The following is an 18,888-nucleotide window of genomic DNA, read 5'->3' as shown; positions in this document are numbered from 1 at the left end:
TTCTCTTCCTTATTCCAATGTGGTATTGTCAACATAGAAAGCAATACCTCTTTTCATACATGATATATGTGCACACAGCTCATGCACATATAATGGCACCATGATTCATAAGCAGAGTATTGAGGAATAGTACAACAAATGTATGTATAGACTACTCCTGCTGAGCCCTGACAGTGAGTTAAGCACACCCAACCCACTCATTTGCTAATGCCCTTTTGGAAAAGGATTTCAACTATTACGTTCTGATAGTGTGGGGGTGGATGTCGGGGGTTTGGGGGGTGGCATTAAAATGAAAAACATGCAGAAATCAATTACTATTTAGAAACGTTCTATATACCCAATAATCTATCTACCAACAGACCAATGTAACAGGTTATAAATAAGAAAAAAATCCTGGCAAAAGATAGGCAGCACAGCTCTGGTTCCAATAGTAGGTTTCAGTGTGATCGGATGCGGTAAACTTCATTTGATGTAACTGTTGCCTCATTGTGGCACTCATTCATTTGACACCGTATGTGATGCTACAGTATGACTGTAACTGATCATCTGCATCTTTTAATCTTAATCGTATTCTCTCTCATTCTCAGTATCTCTTCATGTCTAAATATGTGCTCGCTCTTTCTTTCTCTTTATCTTGCACAATTTTATCCTCTGTTTCTTCACCTCTTCCAGTCTTTCTCTGACACACGCTGACATGGATGGCCCAATGTGACATAGCCGTCGCTGGCCAAGCCTCATTACCGCCGCACAAATGTCAGCCACACCACAATCACTGTCCCACTGAGAACAGGGTAACCGTCTCTATTCAAGGCTTCTTCTGACTTAAGACTACAGTGGGCTATGTGCTGTGTGGATGCATGGGTATTTTTGCATTTTAGTTTAAGGCGAAGTGTTGGGTATCCATGATCATCATCTTAAGATTTGGTTTTTAAAAATGAACTAGATCTATTTATCTACACTGCCATTTAAGTTTATGGTGTTTAATTAGTGGGAGATGCATCATGCTCTAAATAAATGTTTAAAGGGACATTCCACTTTTTTTAATATGCAAATTTTCCAGCTCCCCTGGAGTTAAACATTTGATTCTTATCATTTTGGAATCCATTCAGCACATCTCCATGTCTGGCGCTAGCACTTTTAGCATAGCTTAGCACAATCCATTGAATCTGATTAGAACATTAGCATCGCGCAAAATATAACCGAAGAGTTTCAATATTTTTTCTATTTAAAACTTAACTCTTGGTTACTTTCAATGGCAGGGGACTATTTTCGGGCAGTGTGTAATATCACTACGCCTGCTGCAGCCATGTTACATCAGCAAAGTCCTTGATTGTTACGACACAATGAGAGTATAGTCCTAACCATATCTGCCTAGAAAATCACAACTTTTAATTTCCTGTCAGTCTTCGTACACGATGTAACTACAGAAGAGTCAAGTTTTAAATAGCAAAAATAGCAAAACTCTTTGGTTATTTTTTTAGCGCGATGCTAATGGTCTAATCATATTCAATGGATTGTGCTAAGCTATGCTAAAAGTGCTAGCGCCAGACCCGGAGATCAGCTGAATGGATTCCAAAACGGTAAGAATGAAATGTTTAACTCTAGGGGAGCTGGAAAATGAGCATACTTTCAAAAAAATGAACACTAAACTTTAATAAGCAATCTTGCATTAATTTTGCACTGCACAAAAACTAACATGAAACTAATGCAATGCAACATTGTCTTTCTGTCAGTCTATCTTTGGCAGTTGTGGATCTCCCTCAAAAGATTTGTTTTGTGAATCTTCACCCGCTTACAGTGTTACACTGACAGAATCGCATAAACAGTTTTGATCTGTTCTGGGTGTAAAGGCTCTTTGCCTCCACCGCACCATCAAGGACAGCTCTGAACTGTTCTACCATGTGATTGAATTGCTTTCAGGCAATTCATCTCACTCAAAACATTCACCTCTCCATTCCATTTTGGCGCACCGTGACGCTTAACCCGTGTTGCCATAGTGATGTTTCACCGTGGAAAACAGCAGTAGCCTGGACAAGACTCCTTGACCCCTTGGATTAACTTGCCATTTAGTGCGGAATAAAAACACCTCGGCAACTTCTTGAATCTATCCACTAGTGTCTATCCTGACCAGTAATATTAATGAAGAAATTCGCTTTCAGAACAATGGAATCAAACACTTAAATGTTTGCATAACGAGCTCTTTTACCTCGCCACTTCTCCATCTTAATCATTTGCACTCTCCAAAACACCCACACCCTTCTTCAGGATCAGAGACAGGACCGCCGGGCCGGGGAGCCATCCGACGAATTAATCCGCTAAGGCTGATTGCCATCAGTAGCTTATGATTATGCACCCTGATTACGAAGCCCACCCGAGGACCATGCTACGCCGGCTACACATCGTCAAGGTGGATATAAAATCACCCAATGATTGCGCCGGGACGGATCAATCTCGCGGCCGCATCGTCTTTAAGCTTAGCCTGAAGTGCAACTATGATTAATAAGGTGTACTTGAGACCCATATAGCTAGTAACACTTAACAAGACCTCTGGCTTTTAAAAGTCAGGCCTTAAAGCGTCATAAAACAAACACTTAATTTGACCGGCATGGAGAAATTTGGCGACTGCGAACTGGCACCTAGACACATAGAAAGCCTTTTGTCAGGTAATGAGTCTATCTATAAATAGTGTAGGTAGCTTGAGTCCTCGATGTAGTTTTTAATTTAAGAGAGATGATGTAACACCCTAAACATCCAACCAAATTGAAACTTTTGCGGTAGGAAAATAAATAAATGATGTAGGCAATGCTTATTCACAATGGGTTATTTTCAACTCAGTGTTGAGTCAAAAAGGACAAACCCAGCTGTTGGTTAGATTTACACAGAAAATTGGTGATTTGAACCCATTGTTGGGTCAAATATAAACAGAGATTTGGGTTTAGACACCCCAGCACAGATTCAATTGTACCCAATGGGTTAGGTACCATTTTGACCATAGACTGTAAAAAAATATGGACTTAAGGGTTCGTTATAGTTGTGCGTAGGTCCTACGGCGTAGCCGCAACGGCGTAGGTTCCGCGTCGGTTTTCATTTATACTTTTGCGTCGTCGTCCGTGTCGACATGCAAACACACGCGCAGACCGCTGGTAGGCAGTAACCACGCGTGTAACCACAGTAGCAGCGCAAACGTCAAAGAAGAAGAAGCTTAGCAAGTTAACCCACAAACGAAGAAAAACAGCAAGTTGTGTATAATTTGAGAAGACCAGCAATGATGGAAGTAAATAAACAACGACTTTTGATGCAGTTTGAGATAAATCACTCCTCAACTTGGCTCATCTTTGTTTTCACCAAAACGGAAATACCTATGACGCAGTTTTTTTTACCTGACGGGAGGGGTTCTGGTGGACCAATCACAGCGCTTCCGGTCCGCGTAGATCTGATGCGCTGTTAAAATTTTAGCGAGGTGCACGTCAGGCAACGCAGAGCTACGCACAGGCTACGGACAGCCTATGGCGTAGAACCTTTGCACGATTATAAATCGGGCTTTAGTGTCTGTGACGTCACCCGTAGGTTTCTTAAGATCGTTTTTGAAGCCAATAGTAGGCAGTGCCTGCCATCGCCATCTTGGCCGCGTGTCACCATGCATCACTCGCGGATATCAGAAAATGTGTAAAGAGGCTGGACGTGGGTAAACTGAGGTGACTGGTTGCTAAAACCACACCCGCCTAGCTCGACTCTAGTGACAGCAGTGGCTGTTCAGTCGTCACTCAAGTGCCCCCCCCCCAATTATGCAGGACTTTAAGGCTTTAAAATTGGGCATTTTAACATGGGGGTCTAAGGGTATTTACTTCCTTTTGGAGCCAGCCTCAAGCAGCCAGTCGATGAATTGCAGTTTAAATCACGTCCGTTTTGGCTTCATTGAAGAGATCGGCAGGTTGCCCTTCAGTTTTGACCCAATGCTGGGTTGAAAATAAACGATATTATTATTATTTTTTTTTTTGACTGTTGAATAAAAGATGTTTGCATTTACTTATGTACTCTTAAAAATGTATCATGATCTATTTCATACCTAAATTACGTTATCTTTTACTTTGTTGGTGTAGCCCAACACATTTAGGTTGATTCAGATGACATCAAATTTATTACAGAATGCATGTTAATTGTTATGCATCTGGCAGATCATTTATACCATATTAAGGAATCGCCAGTAATTTGTGTAAATAGTTAATTCTATAGAGATATGGAGTTATGCTGGGTACACACCAAAAGATAATCGGGCTGATTTTGGGCCGATTTCCCCCTTCCGGCAATCCTTGCTATGTTTCAACTATCTTGATGGTTTTACAGATTATCTAATCAGATTTTCCCTTGGTGTGAGGTGTGTTAAGAGTGTCCAAACCCGATCAGAAGAACGTCTGAGGCGTCACGATCGTGAATCATAAATATTAAACGGGGGAACCCTGAGGACTAACACACGCACGCTCTTGAGATTATCACATGAAACTAAACAATATCCAATCAGAAAGCGAGATGATGGAAGACAGAAGCCAGGAAGTCATGGCGCAGTACAAAATGAAGTTGATGCAAAGTGAACTTTTTCAGACCATGTTCCCGCTGTCTCCAAACCCTTTTCTTTGTTCCCTTGAATTTTCTAAACACTATCATTGCAAAACACTATTATTGAAATTTCTTCCTGCATATTGTCCGCCATGCTTTTTCTGAAGTCTCGCGAGATTTCCTGAGACTCTGGTTGAAAATCTGTTTGTGTGTGGTGTGCTGTCTTTGACACATCATGGCACACCACATAGGTGCAACACGGTTAAATCTAGGATTTTTTATGCTCTAGATGTTTGTGGTCTATCACATTTTTAAAACTTATAAGATGTTAAAATATTTTTTGTGTACCCAGCATTAGATGCATAGGCTACAAGATTAATATTGGCTAGTTAGTTTATTAATCTTCAAGTGTAATTTTGCATACACTGACTTTTATTACAATAAAAATCGTAATTATTCAGACATTAATTAGGGGTTGTTGATATAAGATGTATAATGTCTTTCAGAGGCTATTGCTATTTTTGTGAAGTTTTACCATATATATTTATATACTTTCTATAGTAGTAATTGTGGCATAAATTTCACTTTGTTGTTAGCCATTAAGTGCCATCTCATGTAGTCATGCTTAGAAAACATGGCACAGTAAACAATTCTGGGTTATTTTCAACTTAATTTCATAACTTAATTTCAAAGTGACAAACCCCATCTGTTGGATTGCAATATTATCTATGCTTGGTATGCCATTGCTGGATCAAATATAAACATGTTCTGGGTTAATGTGCCCCATTGGCTGGGTTTGTCTCTTTTTGACCCATTTTTAAAGTGTATGTTTTTATAAATATCTGCTTCCATTCTTTCTCGTCTGAAAACGTTATTCGGTTGAACAACACAGTGTTGCACTATGATCACCGCATTATAAATGCAGCTTTTAACCCCATATTATCCACCATCTAAAAAAGACAGTAAATTCATCAGATGCTATTTTCAAAGAGATCTTTTCTTCTGTCTGATGAAATGCACAGTGTGGCGTAATATAAAACCCATCACATGCTGATCGCTGACAGTGTCTTAGCATCAGGGAGACAGCGGAGGCTCTTACACATCGAAGTGGGAGCCAGTGATGTACTGCCAGCGGGACGCGTCATGTGTACAGGGCAGCCTACATGTCGAGGAGTCCCTATTGCTGCTGCTAAGCTCTTGGCGACAGATTGCAAGAACTTGAAGCATGTGGAGATATGTCTGCATGAGATAGGCTTGACAGATCAGAGGAATGTACACAAAAAAGCAAGGTTTAAATGACCAGCTTTTTTCTCATACACCTTAAGAAATTGTTTTATTCATAAATATTTGTCATAAAAATAACAAACATCAATGTTCATCCAAAGTATTGCGTATAAACCGTCTTGATATGTACAAAATCAGTTCTCCAGTATAATTATCATAACTTAAGGCAAGTTCGCATTTCTTCTACATATCCCTTTTACTGTGATTGATTAATTCAGCTATTACAATACAAAAGCTTTTAGTCTGAAAGGCATGTCAAAACTCTTCTAATATCATGTGAAAGAACTATAGAAATCTGCAGAAATGTATGCTTTCTAATCACTCAACATCAATTTGAAACCCTGTGCTATTCTACTTTCTTCACATTATTATACTAAATATAAGGAGTCATGTGAGCTGGAAAATCTAAGTGATTTATGACTTATAATTAGGGTCACAAGGTCAAATATGAATACACAAATTTGATCTGGTAAAAAACTGAGTATCTGTTATCGAATAACAGATACCCTGGGCAGACAAAGGTACTAAAACCTGATTAATACATTCAAATAGATGCTATCAGAATTATGGCCATCTTTTTGGAATGGTCTGTGTTTTCTATAACACCCTGGACACATTGTACATAAAGATATAAATTGTTTATCAGATAAAATGTAAAAACTAGCAGTTGTTAGAAAAATACAAATGATCATTGGCATATAAATTGATTTATTTCTTCTCACTTGCTGTCTAGATTTGACAATAGTAGAACTGAAGTCTTTAACTGTACAACACAATTACCATTCGAAAGCATAGCAACAAAATGAAACATTTATAAAGGGGGAAATACGTTGTAAAAACCTTGGCACAAACTAACCAATAATGTCACCATGTTGTAAAACGAGGTAAATCAGATTTCTGCTGTGCATCAATCAGAGATTATTAATTTTACTCAAACATTTACATGCATGTTAAAGATTTCTTAAACATGTGACAGCGTATAGAAAAGACCAAAAAGCACGAAATAAAACACTTTTAAGTCTGAAAGTGGAGATAAGTGCAATACATTCCAGCTGTGCGCTTTACTACCGCATTACAATGCAAGGTCGAGGTTGGAGCTGTTCCATAGTAAAAGTGCTGAACTTCAGTCCATGTGCTCTGCAACACACGCTCCCCGAAAAAAAAAATACATTGGCCGAGGAAACAATAAAAGACCCACAATATTATGCACTTGCTGCATATACAGCAAGCTGCATGCAAGGTTCATTATGGGAGGTCCGTCTTTAAACTCGATTTCCCCATTCAAGAAGGGGCGATCTGTCACCTCAGTGGACCTTTACGCGCATACGGGTCGCCTGCAACAATTGCCACAACGTTCAATGTTGAGCTTTGGAGTCGTAATCTGTAGCTTAAATAACTGTTTGAGAAAGCTTGAATCTTCCAAGACGGTAAGATGTGACATCAAGCACAGCAAGAGCTCATAATGCCCTGCGCAATTCTCGATCAAATTGCTTCGGGTAAAGTGAACGGCCACGTATTAACCACTTGTGGCTTTAACTCCATCTTTTCTTTCTGTTTGAGGTGCACACGACCGTGTCGTTTCCTTTCGTCGCTCCTGGCAAAGCGTTTGCCGCAAACATCGCAAGAGAAAGGTTTCTCGCCCGTGTGCGTGCGAGTGTGCGTGGTCAGATGGTCGCTTCTGCTGAAGCTGCGCAAACAGATGCGGCACTGGAAAGGTTTGTGTCCCGTGTGGATACGGATGTGTCTGTTAAGCTCATCCGAGCGAGAGAAGCGCCGGTCGCAGGTCTCCATTGGGCAAGTGAATGGTTTCTCTTTTGCGGGCCCGGTGGAAGTTGCAGGGCTCTTTCTCGCCCTGTTCGGTTTCTGAGCCCGTGTGTAAGTTTGGCTAAAAGACTCCGGTAATAAAGATGAATACAAAACGGAGTCTATTGTTGAGGTCGAGTAGGTTGTGTCGCAGCTAGACTGGAGTTCAATATTTGGAAACATGGTGGGTTTCAAAATATTGTTGGATTGGATATCCATAACTGGAGCAGAGTAGTTAAACATGGGGGCGTTAAAACCTTGTGTGCAAGTACCTTCAAAGCATTGCTCCTGCTTAAGAGTGCCTTCCACTTTAAATTCGATCTCTGGATTTGGGCATATGGGAGAATAAGAGTCCAAAAGCTCTTTCACCTGTTGATCGGTTGAAAAACTATTGGGCATTGCGAACGCCTCTGTCTGGAAGCCAGCATCCAAATAGTTATCGGACTTATTGAAAGTTGCCCACTCGTAACAGCTGCTTTCAAATTCATTTTTTATCACCACGGGGAATGTTGCGGTTTCAGACGGCGGCTCCGCGTCATGCGTAGAGGCTTGAGAAGAGCAAAAGTTCAGCGATGCGGTAGAGTCTTGGGCCTGCGGCGTGCTTTGGGAGTCCGGGTAATTGTGGCTTGCCTGTCCCGGGGAATAAAGCTGCGGGGAGGCCTGTCCTTGGACCGCCTCGTCGCCAAAACTGCTACTGCCGCTGGCCACAGAGGAATGACTGCCATTTATAGCACCGTCCGCGCCCTGACGGGTATCCGACACCGGGGTTGTTGAGATGCCAACGATTTCGGTTATCATGTTGAGCAATGTTTCCGTGCTGCACGGCGCTCCTTGAGATGTTTCCACATAGAAACTGCCTGAGTATGCCAAGGAGGTTGCGTAGCTCTCTTTAGGACCATGACAAGAGTTATACTGATCTGTACCACTTGTGGGCTCCGTTTTAGGGGTAATAAGCGCACCTGCTGTGGAGACAAACAGCCATGCGTCAGTATGAAAAGCGTAACGCGTAAATTCGTTATATAACTACAGGTCTTATAGTCTGAGTAGCCTAAAATGATTCAACGTATGTACTACATAATTATAAGGGATATGCAAACCATACAACTGGCCTTCAATGAATACAGCTATTGATTTAAAAACTGTGATGCTAAAGTGTGTCAGAAACTCACCGTGCGCAAACTGGCCAGGTGCCGTCCTTCCAGCATCCACGAAGACATCCTGGTTGTCTTTCGAGCTGTGACTTTCCACCCCGATAGCAGAAGTGTTACAGCTTTCATACTGAGAGTAGAAAGAATCTTGAGAGTTTAAATCCATGTTGTTAAGCATCTTTGCGTAAAACGGTGTTAAATGGCTATCAGTCCAAGCAGGTTGATAAAAGGTGGTATGCAAACAAGCAAGATCACAAACGGATCCGATAGTTAATGTAGTCCGATAGTCCGTCAAAGGCGCTCGTCCAAAAAGAAGTGTAAATAAATCGGAATCCCCCCTTTTTTGAGAGATGCGTTAAAGTATTTTAGCTCTCCAGCTATCAGTAGATGTGTAGATCTGTTGATTCTCACACCAGCGGCTTCCCTTCGCTCGGCTTTTATACACTCCGTCCAACCGATCAGCCCTCCTCCCCATTCATTGTCTCCAGTGAGAGGATTCCCCGCTGCGTGTCATCTTCGTGACCATATATGGACAGAGGATATGACGGGTTCCCCCAAAAAAGGAGAATTACGGTTCTGACGCTTCAACAAGTCTGTCGATAAGAGTAAAGGAACGAGGGAGAGCCAGCCCTCAGCTATAGCTAATTCAAAATAAATGCTTATGTTTTGTATACGTTTGCATACAGTATCAGGATCTTGACAATAACAAATTAGTGTTTTAAATTTGTAGGCTATATGAATTATATCAATTTTAGAAAGTGGGACTAGATAAATAATGATCTAGACAACCCAAAAAGTTAATACACTTGTAGAAACTTTGTCAGATTATTCAATCTTAATTCGTAAGATTTTTAAATATTTTTTATTGAAAGCAGCTCAAAGATGTCTGTGAGTGTGAAGGTAGACATACTTACGTACAGAGAATACGTAAGCGTATTTTGAAATGTAAACTATGACGGAGAGGTTATTTGTGATTAACTGGCGGGAGAAATAATTTAAATGTTTAATTTATTTCAATTTCAATTTATTTTTATAGCTCTTTTCACATTTTCTCAGTGTTAAAAAGCAAACTTATCCAGAATACAATTTAGTCCAGACAGCAAATATATACGGCACAAAAATAGTGAGCTAAAGGCCCAGATATAAGAAGAAAATAATGAAATATATAGAATACACGTTATCTATGGGGTTGAAAATATAAATCACTGTTACAACGTCCAGAATAAAGGAAACAAATATCAATTATGTTTTTTTTAAAAAAAAACGCACACTGGATTAACATGTTTCGTGGTTCCCTTGATTTGGTTGTAAAGTGGTTAGCCTACTGTTTTCTCATTTTTCGTTGTAAAGCCATCCTTTTAACAATAGTTTAATAGGCTAAATAAAAAATTATTTCATATAAAACTTGAGTTTTGCTCTGTGTGACAAATTGTAATGATCGGGATGGCAAAATTTGCTGGCCCCATAACATGTATATAAAACAAAAATAATAAAACTATATCTTTATATTTAACATGGAGAGAGTGTTACATGTAAATGAACATCATCGCCTACTCCGTCGCACTTTCATGGAAAGCTGACGGTAAAAGTGCACTGTTATTCAGCACCACGGAGAGCGCCACTTAAAGCTAAGTCCATATAGGCTACTACAATTAGAGTCTGCGGCCTGCAGTCTGTTTACAAAACCATATTGGAGAAATTCTTGCTACTTTAAATTGTAACACATTTCTTCCTCTCATTTACTTGGAATTTACCTTTCCAACAAGAAATTATATATTCAAAATTATTGAACGACATTCAACATTTTGCTAAGCAAGTCTGCACTCTAAAAATGTTGGGTTGTTTTAAACCAGGCAGACAGCTGGTTTAAATGAACCTAGTGAGACGTAGGCAGACATGCTAAAGATTTATAAAAATAAAACTGTGGTCAGCTTTTGTAACAAGTTTGCATTTATCGTATAGCCGGATGTCAAAATAATTGTGATATTCATGTGGTCCTTGGCTGCTGGCTTCATTCTCTACAACAGGGGTGCCCAACCCTGTTCCTGGAGGGCTACCGTCCTGCAGATTTTAGCTCCAACCCCAATCAAACACAGCTGAAGCAGCTAATCAAGGTGTTCAGGGTTGCTTGATAGCTGTTGGAACTGAAGTCTGCAGGACGGTAGCCCTCCAGGAGCATGGTTGGGCACCGATGCTCTACACTGTGCAAAAGTCTTAGGCCACCATGCCAGAATTAGATTTGTTGTTATAGTGATCATAATTGTTTCTCAGTCTCTTTAATAGAAAACATCCAGAAATGACAGGAAATGTGTATATAGTATTAAAAACTGTATAAAGTGTCAATTTTTAGGGTAAACTCTCCTTCCAACTGAGCAATAGCAGGAGAGTGCAGGATCTCTTAAACTTAAATTAAATTAAATCCTTATTTTAAAGAACGCATTCTGCTCAAAAATGCTTGAAATGTGTTTAGTGCCAAGAGAGGTCACACTAAACACCGACAATGCCTAAAGAAGACATTTAGTCCTGAAAATAATTTCCTGTATTTTCTGTTTGTATCTTAATAAAATAGATTAAAAAATAAATATGGATGGTCATTAAAACTTCTAAAACAACAAGTCTGGTGGTGGTGGCATAAGGCTTTTGCACAGTCCTTGTACTTTCAAATCTCTGTGTGAAAGATGCCTATGGTCAGTACTGGGATAATAACTTTATTAAAAGTTCAAGTGCTTTCAAAATCACTTGATAACTAAGGCCTACCCCATCTAACTGTGCTGTAATGGCTGTGACCACCACTCCTGTGCAATACTGCTTTGTTAAGGCCACTGGAGCACCAACGGACGACGAAGAGAGATGAGGAAGAATTCGTTCTGCAGTGGGCTGGATAAAAGCGAGGCATTCATTTAGCACATGCCTACTCAAGTATCTTTTGTTTACCCAATCTATTTATGTGCTTATTTATTTATTTTCTGGTAAAACTTAAGGATGGTAGAAAATATTGGCAGTTGGTGGTTCATTATTTTTTTTTTATTTCAACAGCTTATTTTAAGAACACATATGCAGGATTACAAAAGCTTGGCCATATTAACACTGGAAAATGCATTCGAAAGCATATGAAATATTCCTATTATTATCATGCTAAAAATGACTTAAGAACAAGTTTGACATTTTCTGAAGGTAACTGTTCCCATTACAATCTTTTCCCCTATTTAAGGTCCTAATATCCCCCTCTACAGTGGTCTCTCCCAGTTGACCTAAACCTATTAAAAAGCTCTCCTCTTTAAGAGTTCATAACACTGAGACGCTGTTGTGATAACTGCCGAGTAGCGCTCACCTCTCGCCTCTGCAAAATGCCACGGAGCTCAGTAATGGGTTTATGTAATTCCTGCACTTACCAAGATTATTACACCGAAGAAATGCAATGTAAAAGTGTAATGAGACCATAGATGCATCGGATTTTTCTCAAAAGTTTCTTTGAAAGGATTCAGTGTGGCAAATAGATCACGTCTGTTGTTAATATATAATGGATATTGTTTAGCAAGAATGATTAAAATGACTTGTGAAATGAAACTACCGTTTTCAATCATTTTGAAGAACTTAACATTCCCATTATAACATCCATTCATAATTTGAATCATTCCCAGGGCAATAGTTTTGCTGAAGAAGCACCATTAATGGGAGACTGTTAAAATACAGAAAAAGTTAAAAATAAAATATTGCATCTTATGCATGCATGTTATATAACAACATAGAGCAACAAAAATATGCATCAAACAGTCAGATACAGAATATAATGAAATATGCATTTAGAGCCGTATTTAAAAAAACACTTAAAATAACAATTTATTTTATAATTTTCATTAAATTAGCCCGTTGAAGACACAATAGAATACTGCTTTTAAAACATTAAAAACCCATCACAGATATTAAAATATGTGTGGTTATAATGGAAATTTTATTGGTTTTAAAGAAAATATACACTGTCAGAAATAGATGGTCCCTAGCAGTCACAGTGTGGTACATTTTCTTACCTAAAGAGGTCAGAAGTGCATATTATTCCCTTAAAGGTGCAGTGTGTAATTTTTAGAAGGATCTCTTGACATAAATGCAAAATATTATACAAAAATATATGAACAGGGGTGTATAAAGACGTTTCATAATGAACCGTTATGTTTTTATTACCTTAGAATAAGATGGTTTTATCTATATACACCGAGGGTCCCCTTACATGGAAGTCGCCATTTTGTGGCACCATGTTTCTAGAAGCCCTTAAGGCCCTGGTATACTTTTTTTCCGCGTCCGGCTCGCGCGCGCACGCGTCCGCGCTGCTTTCCGGGTATAGTCCCCGCGGCTACACGCGGATGGCCGCGTTCGACACTATACGCAATACAAATGATTTCTTATTCAAATTATTAGTCTAACAGGCTGTCAGGGCAGCACTGATTTGGTGACATTTAGGGTACATTAAAACATTAGGATAGGTGAAGAAAAGTAACTGATCCACCATTGCAAACACAGTTTAGAACAAACAACAAGACAACAAAGAACAGGAATCAAACAAACATGCTCCAGAGCTTTCTGTTCTTGGAAGAAGTAAAAGTTAAAGAAGAAAAACGATAGTGTGTGTGCAAATGCTGTTTATTTCCTTTGTATAATTGTTTATAGTGGAGTGTCCTGTCTAAATATTTTCACGCGCATGCGCTGTCGTACGCGGACTGTACGCGCACTGTCCGCGCGGTCTCAAATTTTGGGCTGCACGCGGACGGTCCGCGCGGCCGTCCGCGCACCCTCCTGATGACGAAAATGACGTCATGCGGACGGCGCGCATACGCGGACGTCCCGAGTATACTTTCGGCTTTAACAGACAAAGTTTTTTTACTAAGTTGTCTCCGATGAAGACATGTTTGTCCGGTGGCGGCTAACGTAGCTTCTTTATGTGTTTCAAAAGCGAGGGGTGAGCAGTGGACTGAGCTGTTGGTTGCAATGCGCAACCTCACCACTAGACGCCTCAAAAATTTACACACTGCACCTTTAAAGGTACATACTGGAACCATACTGTATGTATACACCAGGGGTGTCAGTTTGTGTTGAAAAGTGGTGGGGACAAAAGATCAGATGAAAAAACATTACAGCAGGACGGGAAAAATATTGAATAACAGCGCATCAAAAAGGGGCATAGCGTAGGCCAGTCGACAACACGAAAATACTCAGCAAAAAACCCTCAACAATGTCGACTGCACATGTAACAGTCCCTACAACAACAGATCAACCAAACAGTGCCAAAGCACCATACTGTAGAAAACAGCAGCACGTTAAGTAAATGATTACAATGAAATTCATTATGTAAAAGAAAACACACCATAAGCTTACAACGCAACATATGTGCCCTGGACCACAAAACCAGTCGTACACTGCAAAAAATTATTTTCAAGAAAAAAAAATATTCTACTTGTTTTCAGTAGAAATATCTAAAAATATCTTAAATTAAGATGCTTTTTCTTGATGAGTAAAATGACCTAAGAAAATAGGTCTAGTTTTTAGACAAAAAATACCAAATTTAAGTGATTTTGTGGATAAAACAAGCAAAAAAATTTGCCAATGGGGTAGAAAAAAAATCTTGAACATTTTTCTTAAACACTTAATTCAAGAAAAATGCAAGAAAAAATAGCTTACCCCATTGGTAGATTTTTTTGCTTGTTTTATGCACAAAAATAATTAAATTTGATATTTTTGGTCTAAAAACTAGATTTTTGCTCATTAAGAAAAAGCTTCTTAATTTAAGAATTTTTTTATATTTTTACTGAAAACAAGACAAAAATACTAATAATTTTTTTCTTGAAAATCTGACTTTCTTTCTTAGTATTTTTTTTCTTCTTGTTTTTAGTAGAAACATCTTAAAATTCTTAAATAAAGATGTATTTTCTTGATGAGCAAAATGTCGTGAGAAAATAAGTCTAGTTTTTAGACAAAAAACTACACAATTTAAGTGAATTTGTGCTTAAAACAAGCAAAAATATCTGCCAGTGGGGTGAGAAAATTTTGCTTAAATTAAGTGTTTAAGAAAAAAATTTCTCACCCCATTGGCAGATATTTTTGCTTGTTTTAATCACAAATTCACTTAAATTGTATAGTTTTTGTCTAAAAACTAGACTTATTTTCTCAGGTCATTTTTGCCCATCAAGAAAAAACATTTTGATTTAAGAATTTGTAGATATTTCTACTGAAAACAAGACAAAAATATTTCATAAAATAAGTCATTTTTGGAGTGTAAGTCGCACAGGTATTGTTTGATTTTTCAGAACGTTTTAACCAAATGCTTTCAAAAAGTGGTGGGGACAAAATCAGCCATTTCAAAAGTGATGGGGACATGTCCCCAGCGTCCCCAGTGTAAATGACACCTATGGTGTACACATCTGTACCTAAACAGTAGGAGCTTTTTAAAGGGATTGGCCCAGTGACAACTTGGGACCTTTTTGACTGTTGTTTCTTACAGTGCAGAATTGTCTTTGATGTTCTCTAGACTCTGTTATTTTAACCCATTTTGGGAATATTGGACAGAACATGTGCTGGGTTAAAAATGACCCAATATTGAATTGTTGTTATGCAACCATGTGTTAGCAGTTGTGTTAAAACAACCCAGAATTGGAACAATTTTAACCCAGCAGTGTGTGTTGTCCAATATTTACCCAACATTTCTTAAAAATAATAATAATGTGGGCAGTTATAGTGGTGGATGTTATATTGCAATATTGCACCATTAAATCCTATTAGAATCCGAAACACACTACACAAAGGAATTTAAAAATGGTTTAACAGCTGGTGGTTATTTTAATGGAAGCAATTAGAATTTCTATTAAATCCATCAGAATTTCTGTGACGGTTTCTATTGGTTTTTCTAGCAATATTTAGATGTTTCTCTAAAATAGTGTTTTATATTCTTTCTATGCATAAAGATGGGAGGTGGGAAGGTTTTTGGAGCACAGTCAAGAACGTCTACCAAGTTTTCGACAGGCAAAGAAACTGCATGTCTTATAACTGCAGCACGTCCCATATGTATTACAAACCCCCAATGTCAGCAGATGAAGGCTCGTCTTTATCAAACCATAGCAACAATGAAGCCTCTAAGAAACCAAAAAAGGGATTGGGAGAGCTAACATTAGAGAATGCTCGACCGGAAACACGACTCGATACAAGCGCGTATCACACTTCTCTAGGCTGCCAAATATTTCTCTTCTTTTTCTCACTTAATTTATAATCTCTAGTTATATGTTTTCCTCGTACACGACTAGAACCCCTTACATAGAAGCAGAAAAGATGACTCTTTTAAGCCACTGTTATATCACTTTTCTCAATATATGTGATGTGGGAGCGGGGTTAGGGAAGCCCAACTACAGAACCAAAACCCCACTCCTACAGCAGCAGGTTTCCCTTGTGTTCCAGAAATACACCCGCTCGCCCACCCTTGTCCCCGGACATCCATCCTCTCCTCTCAGGCTGGGAGGGGCTGGAGCTTAAGCTTTCTTCCTGATCGTGACTACGGAGGGTTCCAGCAGTTCCCCGCCCGCTCTTGACTGACTCCCCCACATTCCCAGCAACCTCTTCTCTACTCTTAGGCACATCTACTGAGCATACCAGCAGGCCAATCTGGCTCTACTCCAGCTACCTGTTGTTATCTAATCACTATCAATGGTAATAAATTAGCACTATAGTGATATGGCACGGTTCATGTTGCTCATAGCTTTTGCACTTTGGGATAAACCTTGTTGCCTTCTCTCCACTCTGCATCTAGCCTATTTGGAGAAATGCATGAACCGATCTTTTACCAACTCATGCACCGGCACTAGTTTTCTCTTGCCTTCTAATGTGAACAGTCTGCGCTGCATATTTTCTCGCGAGGCAGACTTTATAACCGCTGACCCCCATCAAGGTGATTCAATAAAAACCTTCAAAGAATGCATCACCTTTTCAGAGGGACGACTACAGACTGAAAAGAGATGAGACTATTCAAACAGATTGCACTGCTGCTATGAGGAAAAAACAACTAAGAATGTGGCGTCTCTCTCTCTCCTCGCTAACATAAGTAACTATGGTAACAGGCGCTCTGCATGGCACTGCTACCACAAGCTCTCCAGAAATAAAACTGTTGGGCTAAGAGCGAGCAGGTAAAGACAAAAGATCCCGGGTGCCACTATTTATAGAGGCAGGCTTACATAATCTCCACACAGACCAGCGCTGGCCGATAGAGGCTAGGTGTTAGGGTGAGAGTGGGACAGGGGCACTGGTCCTACAAGTAAGTATGTGAGAGCGATGTCTGGAGGTTATACTGCAGATTATAAGAGAGCACGAAAATCTTTTTGAGGGGGAGGAAGTGGAAAAGGAAGAGCTGTAGAACTGAGGATGGGGGAGATGACTGTGAATTGGTTTTGATTGGATTTTTTGGCAGATTGTTCTGCCAAAGGGTGAAAGCTTGGCTAAGCTCAACACACACGCGCTTCTTGATCGGCAACTGAAGCCCCCATGGGAGACGTACCAGCATGTGGTGGTAGGAGACGACACTATTGAACGTCACCGTTACAGTGATTTCATCACCAGCCAACTCACCGAGGTAACAATTGATTATGATCAGGGCACAGAAAAAATAAATAAAAACATTTGCCGGAAACTTTAACCACAGGGCACTGTAACCCACAATTACACAAATCAAATTAAAAGTGTCAGATCATGACATCAATATAGAGTTAAAGGCCTTAGATAGGCTTTTAAGTCACAGCTTGTACGGCTGATGATACCTGAATGATGCAACAGCCAAAAGTAGACCCGAATGTTCCTCTAACACAAACATAATTAAAAAACGTATACTTTGTAATGCATTCTAAGACGCTTTTGATAAAAGCATTGGCCAAATGCATAAACGTACAGTAGAAATGTAAAACGTTTAATTATAGCAATGAGATTGTGATGCTCTGAGGTTTCCATCTCTCACATATTCTGTGCTTCCCTTTTTAAAGACAACATTGTCGGATCATTAGTAAAAGAAATTGAAAGAAATTGTCAAATGACTAAATGGCTCCACCTAGCAGGCATATGCATCATTACAGTTTACACACTACAATGTTGATACTTTTGAGCAGGGCTGAATGAACAGCTCTGTTCTGATCCACTGCTGGATATAATCAGCAAACGAAACACTTCATAACATTTAAACACAAAGCTTTGAGAATTTAATGTTATAATTGCTCCATTACACGGCGAAAAGTGTGACTCACACAAATATGCCCCCAAACTACTCTTACCAATGGATGCAAACAGAGGCTCAGGATCTCATCAATGCGCAAATGGAGGAACTCTGACTCATCTATTTTTGCCTGCGCGTTAGATCTTGCTAATGCTGTTTTGGCTATTATCCCATTGTACCATGCGTCTGCGGAGGGGAGGGGATTGCGCATTGAGTGTTTTAGTCACAATGATCAACCCAAAACTACAAAGACTGGGAGATGCATTTCAAAGGGCAATAGCTGTGAGGGCCACATACTACGATGCCCAAGGGGAATGCAAATATAGTGGAAGATGTGTGTTTACCTCATTTCTCAGACTGACTACGTTGTCCCATGTTATTTTTTTGCGTGAAAAGATGAAAAAATGCATTAAAACAGCATGAATCATCTACATGCTTATATCTACAAAACACTGTTGACGCAATCAGTGTGTAAACAAGTTGTCATCTCTCATCAGTTCTGAAATAATGTTGTATAATTATAAACCTACTTATGAATAACAAACAGTAATACAAAAGATATGACTTTTCAGGAATTTACTACAAACTTTATATAAAGTTCCATAAAAAGTTTAAATTAGCAACGCGGTTAACCCCGCTTACCTCAACTTTCCCCAAAAACTATGTGCAACAGGCCTTTATTGGCATCTGCGTATTCTCGTATACTCTTGTTGTTTCCTATAAAAAGAGATAAATGACGATACAATGATACAAAAGCATCTATAAGATAATGAGATCTTACAGATCTAAAAGTCTTGGTCCCAATGCCACGGCACTTTTCTATTTATTGCAAATGTTGATCGATACTTTTAGGACATACGACTAGTG

The 18,888-nt window shown here is 39.3% G+C and overlaps 1 protein-coding gene across 2 annotated transcripts; it reads right to left on the bottom strand.

The window, feature by feature from the left end:
* Positions 1-5,876: 5,876 nt before the first annotated feature.
* LOC135786164 (uncharacterized) lies at positions 5,877-9,209 on the bottom strand. 2 transcript variants are annotated; one of them, XM_065295852.2, is made up of 2 exons: positions 8,811-9,209; positions 5,877-8,603 (listed from the first exon to the last, which is right to left on the bottom strand). In XM_065295852.2, exons 1-2 carry the CDS (start codon positions 8,965-8,967, stop codon positions 7,321-7,323), a joined length of 1,440 nt encoding a protein of 479 aa, XP_065151924.2. In that variant the 5' UTR covers positions 8,968-9,209; the 3' UTR covers positions 5,877-7,320. The 2 variants fall into 2 exon arrangements, with proteins under 2 accessions (XP_065151924.2, XP_073670327.1); XM_073814226.1 differs by having other exon boundaries at positions 5,877-8,600.
* Positions 9,210-18,888: the final 9,679 nt, after the last annotated feature.

This window comes from Paramisgurnus dabryanus, chromosome 4 (assembly GCF_030506205.2).
Source record: "Paramisgurnus dabryanus chromosome 4, PD_genome_1.1, whole genome shotgun sequence".
NCBI classification, from domain to species: Eukaryota; Metazoa; Chordata; class Actinopteri; order Cypriniformes; family Cobitidae; genus Paramisgurnus; species Paramisgurnus dabryanus.
This window is presented reverse-complemented; position numbering and strand designations above follow the sequence as displayed.

Bases quoted from the DNA above. Each gene is read 5' to 3' on its own strand.
- LOC135786164 (XM_065295852.2), bottom strand. From the start codon at position 8,967: ATGCTTAACAACATGGATTTAAACTCTCAAGATTCTTTCTACTCTCAG. The intron at 8,604-8,810 runs GTGAGTTTCTGA...TTGTCTCCACAG, and splicing joins ACCTGGCCAGTTTGCGCACG to CAGGTGCGCTTATTACCCCT.